General features: G+C 44.8%; 1 protein-coding gene across 1 annotated transcript; it reads left to right on the plus strand.

Annotated features, from left to right (window-relative positions):
- Positions 1–14,041: 14,041 nt before the first annotated feature.
- On the plus strand, positions 14,042–21,084 carry LOC120030778 (malate dehydrogenase, mitochondrial-like). The gene is made up of 9 exons (XM_038976211.1): positions 14,042–14,193; positions 15,492–15,660; positions 15,781–15,864; positions 15,973–16,082; positions 16,456–16,581; positions 16,815–16,892; positions 18,889–18,988; positions 19,866–20,017; positions 20,584–21,084. Exons 1-9 carry the CDS (start codon positions 14,128–14,130, stop codon positions 20,713–20,715), a joined length of 1,017 nt encoding a protein of 338 aa, XP_038832139.1. The 5' UTR covers positions 14,042–14,127; the 3' UTR covers positions 20,716–21,084.
- Positions 21,085–22,464: the final 1,380 nt, after the last annotated feature.

Consider the following 22,464-nt stretch of genomic DNA (forward strand, 5'->3'; position numbering starts at 1 on the left):
AGCAGCAGCAGCAGCGGGACCAGGAGAAATGGACTTGGGAGGACGTATTGGACGGAAAGGGTTGCTACACATGGGAGGAGATTCTGGCTGGTAAGGATCGCCTTCCATGGGAACAGGTGGAGGCAGCTAGGAGAGCGAAAGCAGCCGAGAAGGGGAACCGGTGTTATGAGGGAACACGGCTGGCCAGGAAGCCCGAGAAGAAATCCCAAAAATTTATTGGGGGGGGGGGATAAAGGGTAGTGTGGCGAAGTCAGGTAGGAGACCTGCGCCCACTTCCCATGCTTACCGTGGAGAGCGGGAGTACGGGCAGACACCGTGTTATGCGGAAGAGCGCACGGTGTCTCCTGTACGTGTGCATAGCCCGGTGCGGGTTATTCCACCTCCCCGCACTGGGCGGGCTAGATTGAGCATTGAGCCAAGTGCCATGAAGCCGGCTCAACATATCTGGCCTCCAGTACGTCTCCTCGGGCCGGTGTACATGGCACCAGCCTTACGTATGGTGTCCCCGGTTCGCCAACACAGCCCAGTGCGGGTTATTCCACCTCCCCGCACTGGACGGGCTACGGGGAGCATTCAACCAGGTAAGGTTGGGCAGGCTCGGTGCTCAAGGGAGCCAGTACGCCTGCACGGTCCGGTATATCCGGCGCCACCTTCCCGCCCCAGCCCAGTACCACCAGTGCCTACACCACGCACCAGGCTTCTAGTGCATCTCCAGAGCCCTGTTCCTCCTCCATGCACTCTCCCTGTGGTGCGTGTCTCCAGCCCAGTGCCTCCAGTTCCGGCACCACGCATAAAGCCTCCTGTGCGTCTCCAGAGCCCTGTACGCACTGTTCCTTCTCCCCGCACTCGCCCTGAGGTGCGTGCCCTCAGCCCGGTACCACCAGTGCCGGTACCACGCACCAGGCCTATAGTGCGCTTTGAGAGTCCAGTGTGCCCTGTTCCTGCTCCCCGCACTAGCCTTGAGGTGCGTGTCTCCAGTCCGGTACCACCAGTTCCGGCACCACGCACCAGGCCTACTGTGCGCCTCAGCAGGTCAGAGTCGGCCGTCTGCCCAACGCCGCCTGCACTGCTCGTCTGCCCAACGCCGCCTGCACTGCTCGTCTGCCCAGCGCCGTCTGAGCCATCCGTCTGCCCAGCGCCGTCTGAGCCATCCGTCTGCCCAGCGCCGTCTGAGCCATCCGTCTGCCCAGCGCCGTCTGAGCCATCCGTCTGCCCAGCGCCATCTGAGCCATCCGTCTGCCCAGCGCCATCTGAGCCATCCGTCTGCCCAGCGCCATCTGAGCCATCCGTCTGCCCAGCGCCATCTGAGCCGTCCGTCTGCCCCGAGCCTTCAGAGCCGCCCGTCTGCCCCGAGCCATTAGAGCCGTCCGTCAGTCAGGAGCCGCCAGAGCCGTCCGTCAGTCAGGAGCCGCCAGAGCCGTCCGTCAGTCAGGAGCCGCCAGAGCCGTCCGTCAGTCAGGAGCCGCCAGAGCCGTCCGTCAGTCAGGAGCCGCCAGAGCCGTCCGTCAGTCAGGAGCCGCCAGAGCCGTCCGTCAGTCAGGAGCCGCCAGAGCCGCCAGCCAGTCAGGAGCCGCCAGAGCCGCCAGCAAGTCAGGAGCCGCCAGAGCCGCCAGCCAGTCAGGAGCCGCCAGAGCCGCCAGCCAGTCAGGAGCCGCCAGCCAGTCAGGAGCCGCCAGCCAGTCAGGAGCCGCCAGCCAGTCAGGAGCCGCCAGCCAGTCAGGAGCCGCCAGCCAGTCAGGAGCCGCCAGCCAGTCAGGAGCCGCCAGCCAGTCAGGAGCCGCCAGCCAGTCAGGAGCCGCCAGAGCCGCCAGCCAGTCTGGAGCCGCCAGAGCCGCCAGCCAGTCAGGAGCCGCCAGAGCCGGCAGCCAGTCAGGAGCCGGCAGCCAGTCAGGAGCCGGCAGCCAGTCAGGAGCCGGCAGCCAGTCAGGAGCCGCCTGTCAGTCATGAGCTGCCCGCCAGTCATGAGCTGCCCGCCAGTCATGAGCTGCCCGCCAGTCATGAGCTGCCTTCCAGTCATGAGCTGCCCTTCAGTCATGAGCTGCCCTTCAGTCATGAGCTGCCTTCCAGTCATGAGCTGCCCTCCAGTCATGAGCTGCCCTCCAGTCATGAGCTGCCCTTCAGTCCAGAGCTGCCCTTCAGTCCAGAGCTGCCTCTCTGTCCGGAGCTGCCCTTCAGTCCGGAGTTGCCCCACTGTCCGGAGCTACCTCTCTGTCCGGAGCTACCTCTCTGTCCGGAGCTACCTCTCTGTCCGGAGCTACCTCTCTGTCCTGCGTTATCTCCTCTATTTAGGAGGGACCTTTGGGAAGGTTCCTAGACCAGGGTCGGGGGCGAGGGTCGCCACTCAAACGACGCTAAGGAGGGGGATAAAGACAATGGTGGAGTGGTGTCCTCGTCCTGCGCCGGAGCCGCCACCGCGGACAGATGCCCACCCAGACCCTCCCCTTGAGTTTTAGGGGTGCACCCGGAGTTCGCACCTTGAGGGGGGGGTTCTGTCACGTTCCTGACCTGTTTTCCCTTGTTTTTGTATTTGTTTAGTATGGTCAGGGCGTGAGTTGGGGTGGGCATTCTATGTTGTGTGTCTAGTTTGTCTGTTTCTGTGTCCAGCCTAATATGGTTCTCAATCAGAGACAGCTGTCAATCGTTGTCCCTGATTGAGAATCATATATAGGTGACTTGTTTTGTGTTGGGGATTGTGGGTGGTTGTTTCCTGTCTCCGTGTTTGTGTTCTGCACCAGATAGGACTGTTTCGGTTTGCCACACTTTGTTATTTTTTGTTCGTTGTAAGTGTTCACTGTTTTTGTTTAATTAAACATGTTGAGCACTGGCTACGCTGCGTGTTGGTCCGATCCCTGTTTCACCCCCTCTTTTAGTGAAGAGAGGGAAGGCTGCCGTGACAAGGTCCTGAAAGGAAAATGTCCTGATTCAAACACTAATTTCTGCCTGACATAGAATTCAATGCAATTAAATGTTGGGTTTCCAAGCAAATCAGGATCCCTTGATTGCCGAGAAACATTCACTGGTGCAGTCTCAATTACCATTGCGTCTTCAACGCCACTTACTCCTTCCACTCTTCTCACCGCCTCCAGATAGGAGACATGTTGGACAGCCCTTATTCTCTCCACCTCTGTCTCCTTCAACCTAACAGGGAAATCCGGGGACTCAGGCGTATGTTCGCCACCACAGTTGCTGCATATAACCTCAGCTGGCATAGGATATTCTTCCTGTCTGCATACACTTGAGACATGCACAAATCTTTAGCATTTACAACACTGGAGTAACTTGTCCACAAAAGCTCTTAGGGATGGATAGAAATTTCCAGATTGGGTACCTGGAGGAAAATGGTGGAGGGTCATGCTTTTTCAAATTCAGTCAAGGGGAGGGTTTGGTGGGTAGGTTTGGATGAGAGTAAGGGAAAGGGGGATACCTAGTCAGTTGTACAACTGAATGTATTCAACTGAAATGTGTCTTCTGGATTCAACCCAACCCCTCTGAATCAGAGAGGTGCGGGGGGCTGCCATAATCGACATCCACGTATTCGGCACCCGGGGAACAGTGGGTTAACTGCCTTATTTAGGGGCAGAATGACAGATTTTTACCTTGTCAGCTCAGGCATTCGTTTCAGCAAACTTTTTTGGATCAGGGATTCGTTCAAAGTCACGAGGAGTATCATGAAGGCGTCGGGTCAGGTGATGTTGGTCTTATTCTGCTTTTTTGTGTGTCCACCGAAAAGCGTGCACCTTGTGCTGGGGACAATAAAAGACCACTCTAAAATGTGCGGTTTTGTCACACAACACAATGCTTCAGATGTCTCAAGTTTTGAATGTTCATTTCTCTATCATAAGCCGCCTCCAACATAATTTTGAGAATACAGACAATGAACACAATTACATTTTATCGATGGCAATTTGAATCCACAGAGATATCATGAAGAGATCCTGAGGCCTATTGTCATACCATTTCATCCGCCGCCATCACCTCATGTTTCAGCATGATAATGTCACAAGGATCTGTACATAATTCCTGGAAGCTGAACATGTCCCAGTTTTTCCATGGTCTGCATACTCACCAGACATGTCACACACGTCAGCATTATTGGGATGCTCTTGGTCGACGTGTTCCAGTTTCCAACAATCTCTAGCTAACCCCATCGCAGTTGCTGTCTCTGGCTCTGAATGCTCGGCTATGAAAAGCCAACTGACATTTACTCCTGAGGTGCTGACCTGTTGCACTCTCTACAATTACTGTGATTATTATTATTATTTGACCCTGTTGGTCATCTATGAACGTTTGAACATCTTGACCATGCACTGTTAAAATATATACCCGGCACAGTCAGAAGAGGACTGGCCAGCCCTCAGAGCCTGGTTCCTCTCTAGGTTTCTTCCTAGGTTCCTGCCTTTCTAGGGAGTTTTTTCTAGCCACTGTGCATACACATCTGCAATGATTTCTGTTTGGGGTTTTAGGCTGGGTTTCTGTATAGCACTTTGTGACATCGGCTAATGTAAAAAGGGCTTTATAAATACATTTGATTGATTGATTGAAGAGGAGTGGGACAACATTCCACAATAAACAACCTGATCAACTCTATGCGAAGGAGATGTGTCACACTGCATGAGGCAAAGTCTTTGCTGATGACAAGCATACCCATAACATGATGCAGCCACTACCATGCTTGAAAAGAATGAAGAGTGGTACTTAGTGATGGATTTGCCCCAAACGTAACACTTTGTATTCAGGACACAGTTAATTTCTTTTCCACATTTTTTTGCAGTTTTACTTTAGTGCCTTATTGCAAACAGGATGCATGTTTTTGGAATAGTGTATTTTGCATGCTGTGGTATCTAGAAAAATACACTCAGGGGCCAGTTTATTAAGTACACCACCCCGTTCACGAAAATGGTTTGCTCCTACAGACAGTGAGTCACGTGGCCGTGGCTTGCTATATAAAGCAGGCAGGCAGGCATCAAAGCATTCAGTTACTGTTTGATTGAATGTTAAAATGGGCAGAACTTGTGACCTAAGTGACTTTGAGCGTGGTATCATTGTCAGTGACAGGTGCGCCGGTTCCAGTATCTTAGAAGCGGCCGGTCTCCTAGGCTTTTCAAGCACGACAGTGTCTAAGGTTTTCTGAAAATGGTGCAACAACCAAAAAACATCCAGTCAGCGGCAGTCCTGTGGGCGAAAACAGCTCGTTAATGAGAGGTCGAAAGAGAATGGCAAGAATCGTGCACGCTAACGGCCACAAGCAGGCAAATAACAGCGCAGTACAACAGTGGTGTGCAGAATGGCATCTTGGAACGACGGTCCTTGTCACAGATGGACTATTGCAGCAGACGACCACACCGGGTTCCTCTCCTATCAGCTAAAAACAAGAAGAAGTGGCTCCAGTGGGCACACGATCACCAACATTGGACAATTTAGTAGTGGAAAAGCATTGCCTGGTCCAACGAATCCCAGTTTTTGAGTCAGAATTTGGTGTAAACAGCAGGAGTCCATGGCCCCTTCCTGTCTGGTGTCAACGGTACAGGCTGGTGGCGGTGGTGTAATGCTGTGGGGAATGTTTTTATGGCACACGATAGGTCCCTTGATACCAACTGAGCAATGGCTCTTCTGGAGGCAAAGGGGGTTCCGACCCGGTACAAGATGGGTGTGCCTAATAAACTGGCTACTGAGTGTATATTCCAATATATATTTCATAAATACGTGTTGACATTTATTTTAATGAATGGAAGATTTAGCTATTTACCTAACATACAGTAGCTAGGCTACATTCACATGCAATGTATAAAACATCAAAGTGAAGTACTATTACACAATAGCATGCTGTAGTATACTTTGAAAAGTTATGAATTTGACAATTAAAGGAGTGCTTTAAATAATATTTAACTCTGCTCAAATAACTTGGTCCATTGTTGAATTGTGGCATAGGTTGCATCTGAAAACAAAACAGTGCACAAATTAACTCTGTGCACTTACATTTGAAGTCGGAAGTTTACATACACTTAGGTTGGAGTCATTAACTCGTTTTTCAACCACTCCACAAATTTCTTGTTAACAAACTATACTTTTGGCAAGTCGGTTAGGACATCTACTTTGTGCATGACAGAAATAATTTTACCAACCCTTGTTTACAGACAGATTATTTATCCAGTGGGTCAGAAGTTTACATACACTAAGTTGACTGTGCCTTTAAACAGCTTGGAAAATTCCAGAAAATGATGTCATGGCTTTAGAAGCTTCTGATAGCCCAATTGACATCATTTGAGTCAATTGGAGGTGTACCTGTGGATGTATTTCAAGGCCTACCTTCAAACTCAGTGCCTCTTTGCTTGACATCATGGGAAAATCAAAAGAAATCAGCCAAGACCTCAGAAAAACAAGTGTAGACCTCCACAAGTCTGCTTCATCATTGGGAGCAATTTCCAAATGCCTGAAGGTACCACGTTCATCTGTACAAACAATAGTACGCAAGTATTAACATCATGGGACCACGCAGCCGTCATACTGCTCAGGAAGAAGACACGTTCTGTCTCCTAGAGATGAACGTACTTTGGTGCGAAAGTGCAAATCAATCCCAGAACAACAGCAAAGGATTTTGTGAAGATGCTGGAGGAAACAGGTACAAAAGTATCTATATCCACAGTAAAATGAGTCTTATATCGACAACCTGAAAGGCTGCTCAGCAAGGAAGAAGCCACTGCTCCAAAACCTTCATAAAAAAGCCAAACTATGGTTTGCAACTGCACATGGGGACAAAGATCATACTTTTTGGAGAAATGTCCTCTGGTCTGATGAAACAAAAATAGAATTGTTTGGCCATAATGACCATCATTATGTTTGGAGGAAAAAGGGGGAGGCTTGCAAGCCAAAGAACACCCTCCCAACCGTGAAGCACGGGGGTGGTAGCATCATGTTGTGGGGGTGCTTTGCTGCAGGAGGGACTGGTGCACTTCACAAAATAGATGGCATCATGAGGATGGAAAATTATTTGGATATATTGAAGCAACATCTCAAGACATCAGTCAGGAAGTTAAAGCTTGGTCGCAAATGGGTCTTCCAAATGGACAATGACTCCAAGCATGCTTCCAAAGTTGTGGCAAAATGGCATAAGGACAACAAATTCAAGGTATTGGAGTGGCCATCACAAAGCCCTGACCTCAATCCTAAAGAAAATTTGTGGGCAGAACTGAAAAAGCATGTGCGAGCAAGGAGGCCTACAAAGCTGACTCAGTTACACCAGCTCTGTCAGGAGAAATGGGCCAGAATTCACCCAATTTATTGTGGGAAGCTTGTGGAAGGTGACCTGAAATGTTTGAAACAAGTTAAACAATTTAAAGGCAATGCTACCAAATACTAATTGAGTGTATGTAAACTTCTGACCCACTGGGAATGTGATGAAAGAAATAAAAGCTGAAATAAATCATTCTCTCTACTATTATTCTGACATTTCACATTCTTAAAATAAAGTGGTGATCCTAACTGACATAAGAATGGGCATTTTTACTAGGATTAAATGTCAGGAATTGTGAAAAACTGAGTTTAAATGTATTTTGCTGAGGTGTATGTAAACTTTCAACTGTATCTGTATTTGAAAATAAGGTCTTTAAACATCAAATGGATACTTGCAATGCAGATTTGTTCACCTTGTCCAATTTCAGACTAAGTTGACAGTTACCCTGTAGATAATACAGAGACAGAGAGTCTGGGAACAAATTCCACACAAGATGAAGAATTAGGGATTGATGTTCATGAACACATTTTAATTTAATTGGGAACTAGATAGCTAAATGATACAAAATACAAACTTACATTGGCTGGGGTCTATCCATAGGAAGTTGAGGCTCCAAACTATAAGGATCCACTGCAGGGAAAAATATAATAATGTTTTTGCTAGAAATAATCTAGCTAGCTATCTAGGCAGTTCTTGTTAGCTATATTGCTGTCAGAGAAACCACAGAACATGGACCTAGGGTAAGTGTTATTAATAATTTAACATATGCAGTGCATTCAGAAAGTATTCAGACCCCTTGACTTTACACATTTTGTTATGTTACAGCTTTATTTTAAAATGTTTTTACAAAAGTATTCAGACCCTTTACTCAGTACTTTCTTGAAGCACATTTGGCAGCCTCAAATCTTCTTGGGTATTGCGCGACAAGCTTTGCACACCTGTATTTGGGGAGTTTCTACCATTTTTCTCTGCAGATCCTCTCAAGCTCTGTCAGGTTGGATTCGGAGTGTCGCTGCACAGCTATTTTCAGGTCTCTCCATAGATGTTCGACCGGGTTCAAATCCGGGCTCTGGCTGGGCCACTCAAGGACATTCAGAGACTTGTTCCAAAGCCACTCCTGGATTGTCTTGGCTGTGTGCTTAGGATCGTTGTCCTGTTGGAAGGTGAACCTTGGCCCCAGTCTGAGGTCCTGAGCGCTCTGGAGCAGGTTTTCATCAAGTCTCTCTGTACTTCACTCCGTTCATCTCTCCCTCGGTCCTGACTAGTCACAGAGGAAATCTGGAGCTCTGTCAGAGTGACAGGGAGTCACCTCCCTGACCAAGGCCCTTCTCCCTCGATTGCTCAGTTTGGCCTGGCGGCCAGCTCTTGGAAGGGTCTTGGTGGTTCCAAACTTCTTCCATTTAAGAATGATGGAGGCCACTTTGTTCTAGGGAACCTTCAATGCTGCAGACATTTTTTGGTACCCTTCCCTAGAGCTGTTCCTCTACATAATCCTGTCTCTGAGTTCTACGGGCAATTGCTTCAACCTCATCAAATCAAATTTTGTTTGTCGCATACACATGGTTAGCAGATGTTAATGCGAGTGTAGCGAAATGCTTGTGCTTCTAGTTCTGACAGTGCAGTAATATCTAACAATTCCCCAACAACTACCTAATACACACAAATCTAAAGGGGTGAATGAGAATATGTACATGTAAGTATATGGATGAGCGATGTCCGAGCGGCATAGGCAAGGTGCAATAGATGGTATAAAATACAGTATATACATGTGATATGAGTAATGTAAGATATGTAAACATGATTAAAGTGGCATTATTTAGAGTCCATTGTATAAAGTGACTAGTGATCCATTTTTTAAAGTGGCCAGTGATTGGTTCTCAATGTAGGCAGCAGCCTCTCTGAGTTAGTGATTGCTGTTTAGCAGTCTGATGGCCTTGAGATAGAAGTTGTTTTTCTGTCTCTCTGTCCCAGCTCTGATGCACCTGTACTGACCTCGCCTTCTAGATGGTAGCGATGTGAACAGTCAGTGTCTCGGGTGGTTGATGTCTTTGATGATATTTTTGGCCTTCCTGTGACATCGGGTGCTGTAGGTGTCCTGGTGGGCAGGTAGTTTGCCCCCGGTGATGCGCTGTGCAGACCTCACTACCCTCTGGAGAGCCATACGGTTGTGGGCGGAGCAGTTGCCGTACCAGGCGGTGATACAGCCCGACAGGAGGCTCTCGATTGTGCATCTGTAAAATTTTGTCAGGGTTTTGGGTGACAAGCCACATTTCTTCAGCCTCCTGAGGTTGAAGAGGCGCTGTTGCGCCTTCTTCACCACATTGGCTGTGTGAGTGGACCCTTTCAGTTTGTTTGTGATGTGTACGCCGTGGAGCTTGAAGCTTTTCACCTTCTGCACTGCTGTCCCTTCGATGTGGATAGGGGGGTGCTACCTCTGCTGTTTCCTGAAGTTCCCGATCATCTCCTGTTTTGTTGAGGTTGAGTGAGGGTGTTTTCCTGACACCACACTCCAAGTGCCCTCACCTCCTCCCTGTAGGCTGTCTCGTTGTTGTTGGTAATCAAGCCCGCTACTGTTGTGTTGTCTGCAAACTTGATTGAGTTGGAGGCGTGCATGGCCACGCAGTCGTGGGTGAACAGGGAATACAGGAGGGGGCTGAGCACGCACCTTTGTGGGGCACCAGTGTTGAGGGTCAGCGAAGTGGAAATGTTGTTTCCTACCTTCACCACCTGGTTGAGGTTGAGACCCAGGGTCTCCAGCTTGATGATGAGCTTGGAGGGTATTATGGTGTTGAATGCTGAGCTGTAGTCAATGAACAGCATTCTTACATAGGGTATTCCTTCTGTCCAGATGGGAAAGGGCAGTGTGCAGTGGGATGGCGATTGCGTCGTCTGTGGACCTGGTGGGGCGGTATGCAAACTGAAGTGGGTCTAGAGTGGCCGGTAAGGGGGAGGTGATATGATCCTTGACTAGTCACTCAAAGCACTTCATCATGACAGAAGTGAGTGCTACAGGGTGGTAGTCACTAAGTTCAGTTATCTTTGCCTTCTTGGGTACAGGAACAATGGTAGCCATCTTGAAGCGTGTGGGGACAACACACTGGGACAGGGAGAGATTGAGTATGTCCGTAAACACCAGCCAGCTGGTCTGCGCATGCTTTGAGGATGCGGCTAGGGATGCCGTCTGGGCCAGCAGCCTTGTGAGGGTTAGCACGTTTAAAAGTTTTACTCACATCAGCCACGGAGAAGGAGAGGGGGAGTGCAGTCCTTGTTAGCGGGCTGCGATGGTGGCACTGTATTATCGTCTAAGCGTGCAAAGAAGGTGTTTAGTTTGTCTGGAAGCGTGACGTCAGTGTCCGTGACGTGGCTGGATTTATTTTTGTAGTCCGTGATTTCCTGTAGACCCTGCCACATACGTCTCGTGTCTGAGCCGTTGAATTGCGACTCCACCATGTCCCTGTACTGGCATTTCACTTTGATTGCCTTGCGGAAGGAATAGCTACACTGTTTATATTCAGACATATTCCCAGACCTTAAATGCGGTGGGTCGTACTTTCAGTTTTGCGCGAATTCCGCCATCCATCCACGGTTTCTGGTTAGGGGTAGGTTAATTGTCACAGTGGGTACAGCATCTCCAATGCACTTCTTTATAAACGCACTCACCAAGTCAGCGTATAGGTCGATGTTGTTCTCTGAGGCTGACCGGAACATATTCCAGTCCGCGTGATCAAAACAATCTTGAAGCGTGGCTTCCGGTTGGTCGGATCAGCATTGAATGGTTCTCGTCACTGGTACATCCTGTTTGAGTTTCTGCCTATCAGACGGAAGGAGCAAGATGGCGTTCTGGTTGGATTTGACTAAGGGAGGGTGTGGGAGGGCTTTGTATGCATCGCGGAAGTTAGAGTAGCAGTGGTCGAGGGTATTGCGCATGAACATAGCGCAATCAATATGCCGGTAGAATTTAGGTAGACTTGTTCTCAAATTTGCTTTGTTAAAATCCCCAGCTACAATAAATGCAGCCTCAGGATGTATGGTTTCCAGTTTGCATAGAGTCCAGTGAAATTCCTTGATGGCCGTCTTGGTGTCTGCTTGAGGGGGAATGTACACAGCTGTGATTATAACTGACGAGAATTGTCTTGGTAGGTAAAATGGCCGGAACTTGATTGTAAGGATTTCTAGATCGGGTGAGCAGAAGGACTTGAGTTCCTGTATGTTGTTATGATTACACTATGAGTCGTTAATCATAAAGCATACACCCACGCCCTTCCTTTTCCCAGAGAGGTCACATCTTCTCAAATCAAGTTGTATTGGTCACATACACATATTTATCAGAAGTTTTTTCAGGTGTAGCGAAATGCTTGTGTTTCTAACTCCAACAGTGCAGTAGTATCTAACAATTCACAACAATACACACAAATCTAAAAGTAAAAGTAGGGAATTAACAAATATATAAATATTAGGACGAGCAATGTTGGAGTGGAATTGTCTAAAATACAGTAGAATACAATGCAGTATATACATACGAAATGAGTAAAGCAGTATGTAAACATTATTAGAGTGACTAGTGTTCCATTACTAAAGTGACCAGTGAGGGATGCCGTCTGGGCCGGTAGCCTTGCGAGGGTTAACATGCTTAAATGTCTTACTCCCGTTGGCCACGGAGTACGAGAGCCCACAGTACTTGAGAGCGCGCTGCGTCGTTGGCACTGTGTTATCCTCAAAGCGGGTGAAGAAGGTGTTTAGCTTGTCCGGGAGCAAGATATCGGTGTCCGCGAGATGGCTGGTTTTCCCTTTGTAATCCATGATTGTCTGTAGACCCTGCCACATATGTCTTGTTTCTGAGTCGTTGAATTGCGACTCCACTTTGTCTCTGTACTGACGTTTTGCTTGTTTGGGAATAACCTTACGTGGGAATAACTACACTGTTTGTTTTCAACCATATTCCCAGTCACCTTGCCTGATCCAGTGTCATGGGATTACGCCCAGCCACCACCCACATCAACAAAACCCAAGCCTACTTGATGGAAATAGTGCTCACTGTTGCCCCCTAATGGCCTGTTTTGAAGGAATTTCCCGACGTCCTCCAGAAATGGATAGACATCCAATTTCAACATCAATCTTGAACGACATGGCTGTGGTAGGCATCCCCAGTTACTACTATCCTCCTGGCAGATCTAAACTTTGTGAGGCATGTCACTTTACCCATCTCTTTGCATAGCCCACCACATGCCCTGTTTTCTTAACCACAACTGGATGGATCCATAAAGAATTACTGTGTGAATAAATATCACTGAATTATGAAAATATTGGAACAAAGTAGGCTAATGAAATTGAAGGCATCACATTTTCATACTGAAAGTCATCCAATTGTTATAAATCATTTGAAGCAATAGCTTACGTGCTTGTGGTCAACTATTTCAGCGCCATTTCGTGCTGCTTTGAGACAAGTGTGGGGACTCGTCTTGATAAATCAATCAATTTCAGATTTTTCACTGAATCTCCATTTGGATATTGGTTAGGCTATAATTAGGGTATGGAAATGTTAGCTAAGCTCAGGTGAGGGCTGCTAATGATCATCTTGTCTAGTTAGCTCATTTATTAGCACTGATCAGAACATTTGACAGCATGTTATGTAGCTTAACATGTGGTTTATTTTGCTCTTCACTCGCAGTTGATTAGTAGCCTAGGCCTACTCCTGACCAAAAGCCTGTGACTGGTCTTAATCAATCAATGTGATTTTGTTTCACTGAATCTCCATCTGTATATTTGGTTAATTCTCTGGCTGGACAAATAAGTGGAGGTGGTATAGCTCATATATTCATTTGCAATCATCTATAACTGATCAGAAAATGTAGCATGCAATAATGTAGCCTAAATCAAGTGTAGGCCTATTATTTTGCTCGATCGCGTACAGGCAACTCCAAAAGCCTGTGGAAGTTGTGAAAAATGAACATGAGACTTACATGCTTTGAAAATATAGATTGCTTTTATTTTCTATCTGTATCATGATGAAGATCTGAGACTCTACGCCTGCTCCCTAACAATGCGGAGTAAGGGTAGGAAAGAGATGAAACGTGGCTCAAAAAAGCATGGGTTTGCTTTGGGCTCTGTTTCAAAATGTAACTTTTTTATGACTGCGATTCCACAAGTTGCTGTGACGCAAGTTGTGTGGGTTATATTTCATTATATTCATAGTCTACTATAAAATATGTGTTTTGACTGTGATCAGGGTAGCCTAAGTGTTTTTTCTGTTTTAATGAACAACCTAACTGTTGATTTCATGTGCATGGCAGCCATCCAGCCTATAGCCAGCACAGACCAGTAACATAATTAAACTCAAAATATGCCATTATATTCTTTTGAAAATAAATGTTATTAGTTTTATAATGTTTAGGACATGCCTAAAACAAATTAATAATGGATTTCTTTGTGATTAAAAAAAAATGACATCGGTTCACATCTACCACTCCTAACCTTTCTGGCATGTGCATGGGAGATATAAAACACTTATCTCGACAAGAATGTGGTAAAGATGGGACCGTATGAATTGGGTTCTAAAAAATATTGGCAGATTTTTTTTTTTACAGGCAACATACTCTGAAGTCTGTTTGCAAAGGGTTGAATATACACTCCAATAAATACAGCACTAAAGTGAAAGGACCACTTTTGACCTTCACGTTATGATGCATGATTGATATTGTTTTCGCCCAATCACAAATTGACATTTACATATCTTAACCAATCAAACTGCATATGGAGCAGGAAGTAGGCTGTCCCCGATAGTTACAGTAGGTAGCTCGCTTTTGAAAGCTTTCTGTCTCAACCGGGCACCGAGGTAGAGGACGTTGGAGTCACTGAGAGGATCAGCAAATTTTATTTTTGGTATAAAATTAGACAACATGTTTTCCCGCATTGCAAGACCCACACTTTGCATTGTTAACAGAAGCTTAACCACCTCCTCACAGGTAAATAATAAGATTAATATATATTTTAAAAATAAATATTTTTGTCAGCCAGAGAGATAGTAAACGTAACGTGACTAACGTTATCATTAGTTAGCATGGTTGCCATCTAGCTTGTCAGAATAGTTAGACAGCCAGCTAACTAGCTATAACTTGCAATGTCATAGATACACTTTGTACGAGTTGAGCCACCGCAGAATGGTTTATATTGTTTAAAACGAGTGATAGTTGCCGACCATATCGTATACGTTAGCTATAGCTTGCTGGCAAGGATGTGTGTACACGGTTGAAAGCTGCGTGCACTGTATAAGGTCAACAAAAGTTTCCTTCACTTTTAAGGTCCGCAAGGCATGTGCTTTGTCAGTTATCATCTCTAGTTGGTCCTTCATGTCATGATGGTAGTGAACCACCTCTGGTGGCCCATTTCAAGTTTTTATGAATGATATTAGGATTAGTTTGTTGGGCCTTTTTTTCAAATCCAGGTTTCAGCTAATGTATCCATATTTAACACACATGAGGCACAACAGTAGCCTGGTATTTAAGTCATGGTTAGCCCAGGTGATTATAAACTAAAACTACTGATAATATGCAATACAATCGCATTAAAAATATTTCCATGTTTCCTTTCTACACCCGTTTGAGCAAAACTGTGCAAGGTGTTTCATCAATCGTGTGTTTATTTTATCCTTGACACAATCTCAGTGTTAAATATGTTCCTTAAGGTTGGCATTGAAAAGGACACAATGGTATAATTCCAGAACCTTTTACATTGATCAAGAAGTAACCTTTTGAATATAATCCGTTACCATTATCTGTGAGCTTAAGTGTAAGGGTGGCTTACATTCTTTCTACAGCTTAATGAGCCTTGAATCGCCCACTCTGAAATACTGGCTTCTTAGGAAGTGGGTCTAAGTGGTTTATGGCCTACAAAATACAGACGTCATTTTCTGGTGAATGGTTCGTCTGTCCCCTCTTTGATATCAGCAAATGACAAGGATTTATTGTGCAAAGATACGTTGCAAAGTTCTACATGGAATTTGGACTATAACCCTTGATCTAATGGAACCCATCCTACAAAACCAAGAATGAGTCTGTCTCATTTAATCTTATTGCTGGTAATAGATGCACATCTGTATTCTAAAATACAGTTTGTGCTGGAAATCTTCAAAAACACAGAAGATATGTTGGTTCTGTGTGATTTTATGTCAGAAATACAGTTAGTAGCCAGGATTTCTAAAATGTGCAGAACAGTATCATTAACATAGATAGACAGTCATTGAAATTGTCTCCTCTCCCCTCAGAACAATGCAAAGGTGGCAGTGCTGGGTGCGTCTGGCGGTATTGGCCAGCCTCTCTCACTGCTCCTAAAGAACAGTCCTCTGGTGGGCGAACTGTCTCTCTTTGACATTGCCCACACACCTGGAGTGGCAGCTGACCTCAGCCACATCGAGACCAGGGCCCACGTCACTGGTAAGACACCTTCCTGCTGGACATCAGCTAAGCTACTACAGTCTTGATGCTGTATAGTGAAATGAGTGTGAAAATGTCTGTTTGGTTGATGTTATTTAACTATCATGATTCCTTCACTAGGTTATATGGGTCCAGACCAGTTGAACGCTGCACTGAAAGGCTGTGATGTCGTTGTCATCCCCGCTGGTGTCCCAAGAAAACCTGGTGAGTTCACCCAAGTTGACAATGTGATTCATATTGAAGAACATCATGTAATGCTTTTCTTTCAATTGAGAAGTGCACACATTACATTTTAAAGTGAACTTCTTCCAGGCATGACCCGTGATGATCTGTTCAACACCAATGCCACCATCGTGGCCACACTGGCCGACGCCGTCGCCCGCAACTGCCCCGAGGCCATGATCTGCATCATCGCCAACCCTGTAAATATACCACTACCTCCTCTCCAGACACCTCACAGATTAACTCACCCTCCTGACGACTCACATTACTCTAGAGCAGCTCGGATGTCTAGAGTTAGAGGCCTTAGTGTTGGAGAAAAGCCATTTTGTGTTGTTGCCAAAGAGAATGTACTACTGACTTTCAGGAATAGAGGTCAAGGCTTTAATTTGGAAGGTAATTTATTTTCCATGCCAGCTCTGTTTAGTTCACTGAATGTGTTTCGATGCTTCAGTCAATATGCCCTTTAATGATACAATATCTTGTTTGAATGCATTTTAAATGGTAAATTCTTAAGTATACCAGTGATTGTATAATGGTTGTGTACATAGGAACAGTTTTGTTTCCAATCCATAGGTCAACTCTACTATTCCCATCACATCAGAGGTCATGAAGAAGTATGGCGTCTACAACCCCAATAGAGTGTTTGGAGTCACAACATTGGACATCGTCAGAGCCAACGCTTTCGTTGCAGAGCTGAAAGTAATCCATCTTCAAGCTGCAGAGGATTGAGGACCTCACTCCTCATGCTCCCTATACACACACTCTATACCGTTGACACATCAGGAGTGATTTCAAAGTTCATAGGGATATCACCCTGAACGGAACAACGCTTGTTTTGTTTGTATCTTACAGATGTTTTTTGTTCAGAAGCAAATGCACTGTGGATGATTGGCAATGCTAGATGGCTGACTATTTGGTGTTTTGTATTGTAGGGCCTTGACCCAGCACGTGTCAATGTACCAGTGATTGGAGGTCATGCAGGAAAGACTATTATTCCTCTCATCTCACAGGTAAGAATTAAGGGCCTTTTCACAGAAATAAAAATCCAATACCTGAATGATTGTCTTGCAATGCCATCAGTAGGCCTACATCTTAATCTAATTACAAAGATGACACACTTTTGCAATTCTCTACTGTTTCATGTAATTTCATTCTGTTGGTATTTGAGCTATCAGATATGCCACCCCCCTTTTGGAGACAAATGTGTTTATGGCTCCCTCTAGTGTGTAACATTTTATAGTGTGGATCAAAGCGAATGAGGGTTGTTCTACAGTAGGAGGCCTTGATTAGGTATTTGTCATTAGTCAGTGGCTTTAAGAAATTCCTCATTCATGGTCATTTAAAAATTCAGTTCGAAAAGTAAAAGTGTAAGGTTCTCACTGAACAATGCTTTCCCTGTGAATAACTATACACATCACATTTTTTATTTATTTCACCTTTATTTAACCAGGTAGGCCAGTTGAGAACAAGTTCTCATTTACAACTGCGACCTGGCCAAGATAAAGCAAAGCAGTGCGACACAAACAACAACACAGAGTTACACATGGAATAAACAAACATACAGTCAATAATACAATAGAGAAAGTCTATATACAGTGTGTGCAAATGAGGTAGGATAAGGGGGGTGAGGCAATAAATAGGCCATAGTGGTGAAATTATTACAGTATGGCAAATTAAACACTGGGGTGATAGATGTGCAGAAGATGAGTGTGCAAGTAGCGATACTGGGGTGCAAAAGAGCAAAATAAATAACAATATGGTGATGAGGTAGTTGGATGGGCTATTTACAGATTGGCTATGTACAGGTGCAGTGATCTGTGAGCTGCCCTGACAGCTGGTGCTTAAGCTAGTGAGGGAGATATGAGTCTCCAGCTTCAGTGATTTTTGCAGTTCGTTCCAGTCATTGGCAGCAGAGAACTGGAAGGAAAGGTGGCCGAAGGAGGAATTGGCTTTGAGGGTGACCAGTGAAATATACCTGCTGGAGCACGTGCTGCGGGTGGGTGCTGCTATGGTGACCAGTGAGCTGAGATAAGGCGATGGCTTTACCTAGCAACGACGTATAGATGACCTGGAGCCAGTGGGTTTGGCGACGGATATGAAGTGAGGGCCAGCCAATGAGAGCATACAGGTCGCAGTGGTGTGGGTAGTATATGGGGCTTTGGTGACAAAATGGATGGCACTGTGATAGATTGCATCCAATTTGCTGAGTTGAGTGTTGGAGGCTATTTTGTAAATGACATCGCCGAAGTCAAGGATCGGTAGGATAGTCAGTTTTACTAGGGTATGTTTGGCAGCATGAGTGAAGGATGCTTTGTTGCGAAATAGGAAGCCGATTCTAGATTTAATTTTAGATTGGAGATGCTTAATGTGAGTCTGGAAGGAGAGTTTACAGTCTAACCAGACACCTAGGTATTTGTAGTTGTTCACATATTCTAAGTCAGAATCGTCCAGAGTAGTGATGCTGGATGTGTGGGCAGCGATCGGTTGAAGAGCATGCATTTAGTTTTGCTTGCATTTTTGCATTGAAGCTCGTCTGGAGGTTAGTTAACACAGTGTCCAAAGAAGGGACCGAAGTATACAGAATGGTGTCGTCTGCGTAGAGGTGGATCAGAGAATCACCAGCAGCAAGAGCTACATCATTGATGTATACAGAATTGAACCCTGTGGCACCCCCATAGAGACTGCCAGAGGTCCGGACAACAGGCCCTCCGATTTGACACACTGAACTCTGTATTGATTTGATTTGTCACATGTGCCGAATACAACAGGTGTAGACCTTACAGTGAAATGCTTACTTACAAGCCCTTAACCAACAATGCAGTTAAGAAAAATACCCCCAAAAATATGAAATATAAGTAACAATTAAAGAGCAGCAGTAAAATAACTAGCGAGGCTATATACAGGGGGTACCGGTACAGAGTCAATGTGCGGGGCCACCGGTAAGGTAATTGAGGTAATATGTACATGTAGGTAGAGTTATTATAACATCCACACGTCTCTCTGTAGGCAACACCCAAAGTGGAGTTCCCAGCCGACCAGCTGTCTGCTCTGACTGCTAGGATCCAGGATGCTGGCACTGAGGTTGTGAAGGCCAAGGCTGGAGCAGGTAGGCAGTGTTTATTACCCTGAGGACTGACCAATGACTGTCTATATAATATATATATATATATATATATATATATATATATATATATATATATATGAATGAATCAACAAAGCCATCGATCATGTGACACCATTCATTCCTATTTGAAGACTCCATAGCGCATTGAAGTCGGTTAAGATGGCATCTCATGGAAACAACATGCGCAGTTTGAGCTACTCCAGGAAGTGACGTTGCAGGCTAGCTCAGTGCTGCCCCCTCATTGATTAAATGCCGATTTTATTCTTGCTCCGGAAATGTGATCCAGAGGCTCCGTACGGAGGGTTTGACACCATTGCGGAGCTTCCGGAGGGCAAAATAAGCAATGTACCACATCGCCGTGCGCCTCCCAAATTTTGTAACAATGCGGAGAGCTCCGTATAGCTCTGCATTGACATGATTGGTTGACGGTAGGTGGGGGCGGGAGGTCCTGTATAAACATACTCACTTCCTTGACAACTATCTTCACAACAGATCTGCTCTGCGAAGCGCAGGAAGTATGAATTCCCTGACTTCTGCAGAGGCCTATCACAGTAAATGCTGGTCAGCCACTGCAGATAATGGATTGACCATGCAGAGCCTTTAACTCAAGTTGAAGGTTGACCGGGCTACTGTTGGCAACTAAATTATCTAAATTAACTTGTGTGATTCATAAAAATAAAATAAAAAATCAGTTCAGGGACATATTAGAAGCAGTTATTGGTACCATAATTTGTTTAAAAATAATAATAATTGCGAAGATTGAGCACACTTCATTTTTTAAATTCACTATAATGGGGGGGGGATCCTGTGTTTGAACCACTCTGATTGAGCTCTAACTGGCTAACCTATTTGTGTTCAGGCTCTGCTACGTTGTCCATGGCCTACGCTGGGGCTAGGTTCACCTTCTCTGTCCTGGACGCCATGAACGGAAAGGAGGGAGTCGTAGAGTGCGCGTATGTAAGGTCAGAAGAGACCGAATGCAAATACTTCTCCACACCTCTCCTCCTTGGGGTAAGTCCTGCACCACCTTATTAACAGGTTTATAACTTGGAGACAAATTTAATATTTTGCTTATTAATGTTGTACTTAAAGCCCCATACTATGTAATTTTATTTTAAATCAATGCCTAATCACTTTTATTTTGTGAAAATATATTTTTAATGGTTTATATCCCTGAACCTCTTTTGGCCCTTAATGCTCAGTCTGATCGTGTGGGCGTTAGGAAACAAATTTGAAGATATTTACATACACTGCCCTGATTGGCTGTTAGATGGTCTAGACCCCACCCGCTTACCCAGATGAACAGACATTAGTCTATTATAATCAAATCACATTATGGCATCATGATGTGGGTCAAAAGTTCCATCCTACCTGAACCAGCAGAAATTCCTGGCATTTTCACAATTTCTGTGTTATTTTGACATCGTAGTGTGGAAATAAATATATTTGTTATTGGAACATCACGTTTTTAACTGCACTGCCCCTTTCAAGTTCCTATTTGAATGACGGACAATTCTTTCTTGAATACAGTTCATAATCTGAAGTTGTAACCAGTAGGAATATTTTTGTTCTTTTAGAAACACGGAATTGAGAAGAACCTTGGACTGGGCAAGCTGTCAGCCTTTGAGGAGAATCTGGTGGCTGATGCCATTGGTGAGCTGAAGGGCTCCATCAAGAAGGGCGAGGATTTTGTTGCTAATATGAAGTGAGCAGGGTTTGAAACTCTCAACCTGTGGTTATTTATATTGTCCAGTCACATAAATGGTGCCAGGCCTGTCCAAAATCAAAGTTTCATCATGCCTGACAAAGCAATAGTTTGTTACTGATCAGAAATATTTACTCAAACAAACAGTTGACCTCACCATCTTGAGCTGGATCAATGTAGGTTTGAGAGGGATCTCTGAGAGAATCATGACCGACAGTATATTTTGTATGGCACTTATGTTTGCAATTTGGAATGTCAAAGTAGGCTCCAAGTAACTATGCATGGAATTATTTGTGTATTATTGTATTTTGTCTTAGCCCATCAACTCAACTATTGTGGCTTCTTTTAAATGTATAAAGAGATCTCAACCCCACTTGCGTTTTGTATTTTAATATTTTAGGGGAAGGGGTCCATGGAAATGTCAATCAGTATTCCAAATGTATTACCTTGAGTCTGTCAATGATATTCAGTTATACATTTTAATTTGGACATCAAAATGTGTAACAAGTGGCATCCAGCTGCAAAAAAAAATTCAAACGCCAAAGGACATTGAACATGTTTTAGAATTCATTTGCATCTGTTGAGCTATGGGGAAAGTGTGGTCGTGAAATGGAATATTTGGAATGAGCTCATTATTACCTTGTAACCAAGGAGTACCACAGCAAAATCACACTACAAAACAGACTCTTGCTAGCTAGAGCTAAAATATGCAGATATATTTCAGGTTAATTTTGACTAACCTTTGCATATCTATGGTTGGTTGCAGTAGCTGATTACCATCTGAGATCAATACCTTTTCAAGCATTTTACACAAAATTAAACTAGCTAACTACAGTTGAAGTCGGAAGTTTACATACACCTTAGCCAAATACATGTAAACCGTTTTTTACAATTCCTGACATTTTAATCCTAGTAAAAATTCCCTGTCTTAGGTCAGTTAGGATCACCACTTTATTTTAAGAATGTGAAATGTCAGAATAACAGTAGTGATTTATTTCAGCTTCTATTTCTTTCATCACATTCCAAGTGGGTCAGAAGTTTACATACTAATTCAGTGTATTTGGTAGCATTGCCTTTAAATAGTTTAACATGGGTCAAACGTTTTGTGTAGCTTCCCACAATAAGTTGGGTGAATTTTGGCCCATTCCTCCTGACAGAGCTGGTGTAACTGAGTCAGGTTTGTAGGCCTCCTTGCTCGCACACGCTTTTTCAGTTCTGCCCACAAATTTCTATAGGATTGAGGTCAGGGCTTTGTGATGGCCACTCCATTACCTTGACTTTGTTGTCCTTAAGCCATTTTGGTACAACTTTGGAAGTATGCTTGGAGTCATTGTCCATTTGGAACACCCATTTGCAACCAAGCTTTAACTTCCTGACTGATGTCTTGAGATGTTGCTTCAATATATCCATATAATTTTCCTGCCTCATGATGCCATCTATTTTGTGAAGTGCACCAGTCCCTACTGCAGCAAAGCACTCCCACAACATGACGCTGCCACCCCGTGCTTCATAGTTGGGATGGTGTTCTTTGGCTTATAAGCCTCCCCCTTTTTCCTCCAAACATATTGATGGTCATTATAGCCAAACAGTTCTATTTTTGTTTCATCAGACCAGAGGACATTTCTCCAAGAAGTATGATCTTTGTCCTCATGTGCAGTTGCAAACCGTAGTCTGGCTTTTTTATGGCGGTTTTGGAGCAGTGGCTTCTTCCTTGCTGAGCGGCCTTTCAGGTTATGTCGATATAGGACTTGTT

The sequence above is a fragment of the Salvelinus namaycush genome, chromosome 3 (assembly GCF_016432855.1).
Source record: "Salvelinus namaycush isolate Seneca chromosome 3, SaNama_1.0, whole genome shotgun sequence".
NCBI lineage: Eukaryota > Metazoa > Chordata > Actinopteri > Salmoniformes > Salmonidae > Salvelinus > Salvelinus namaycush.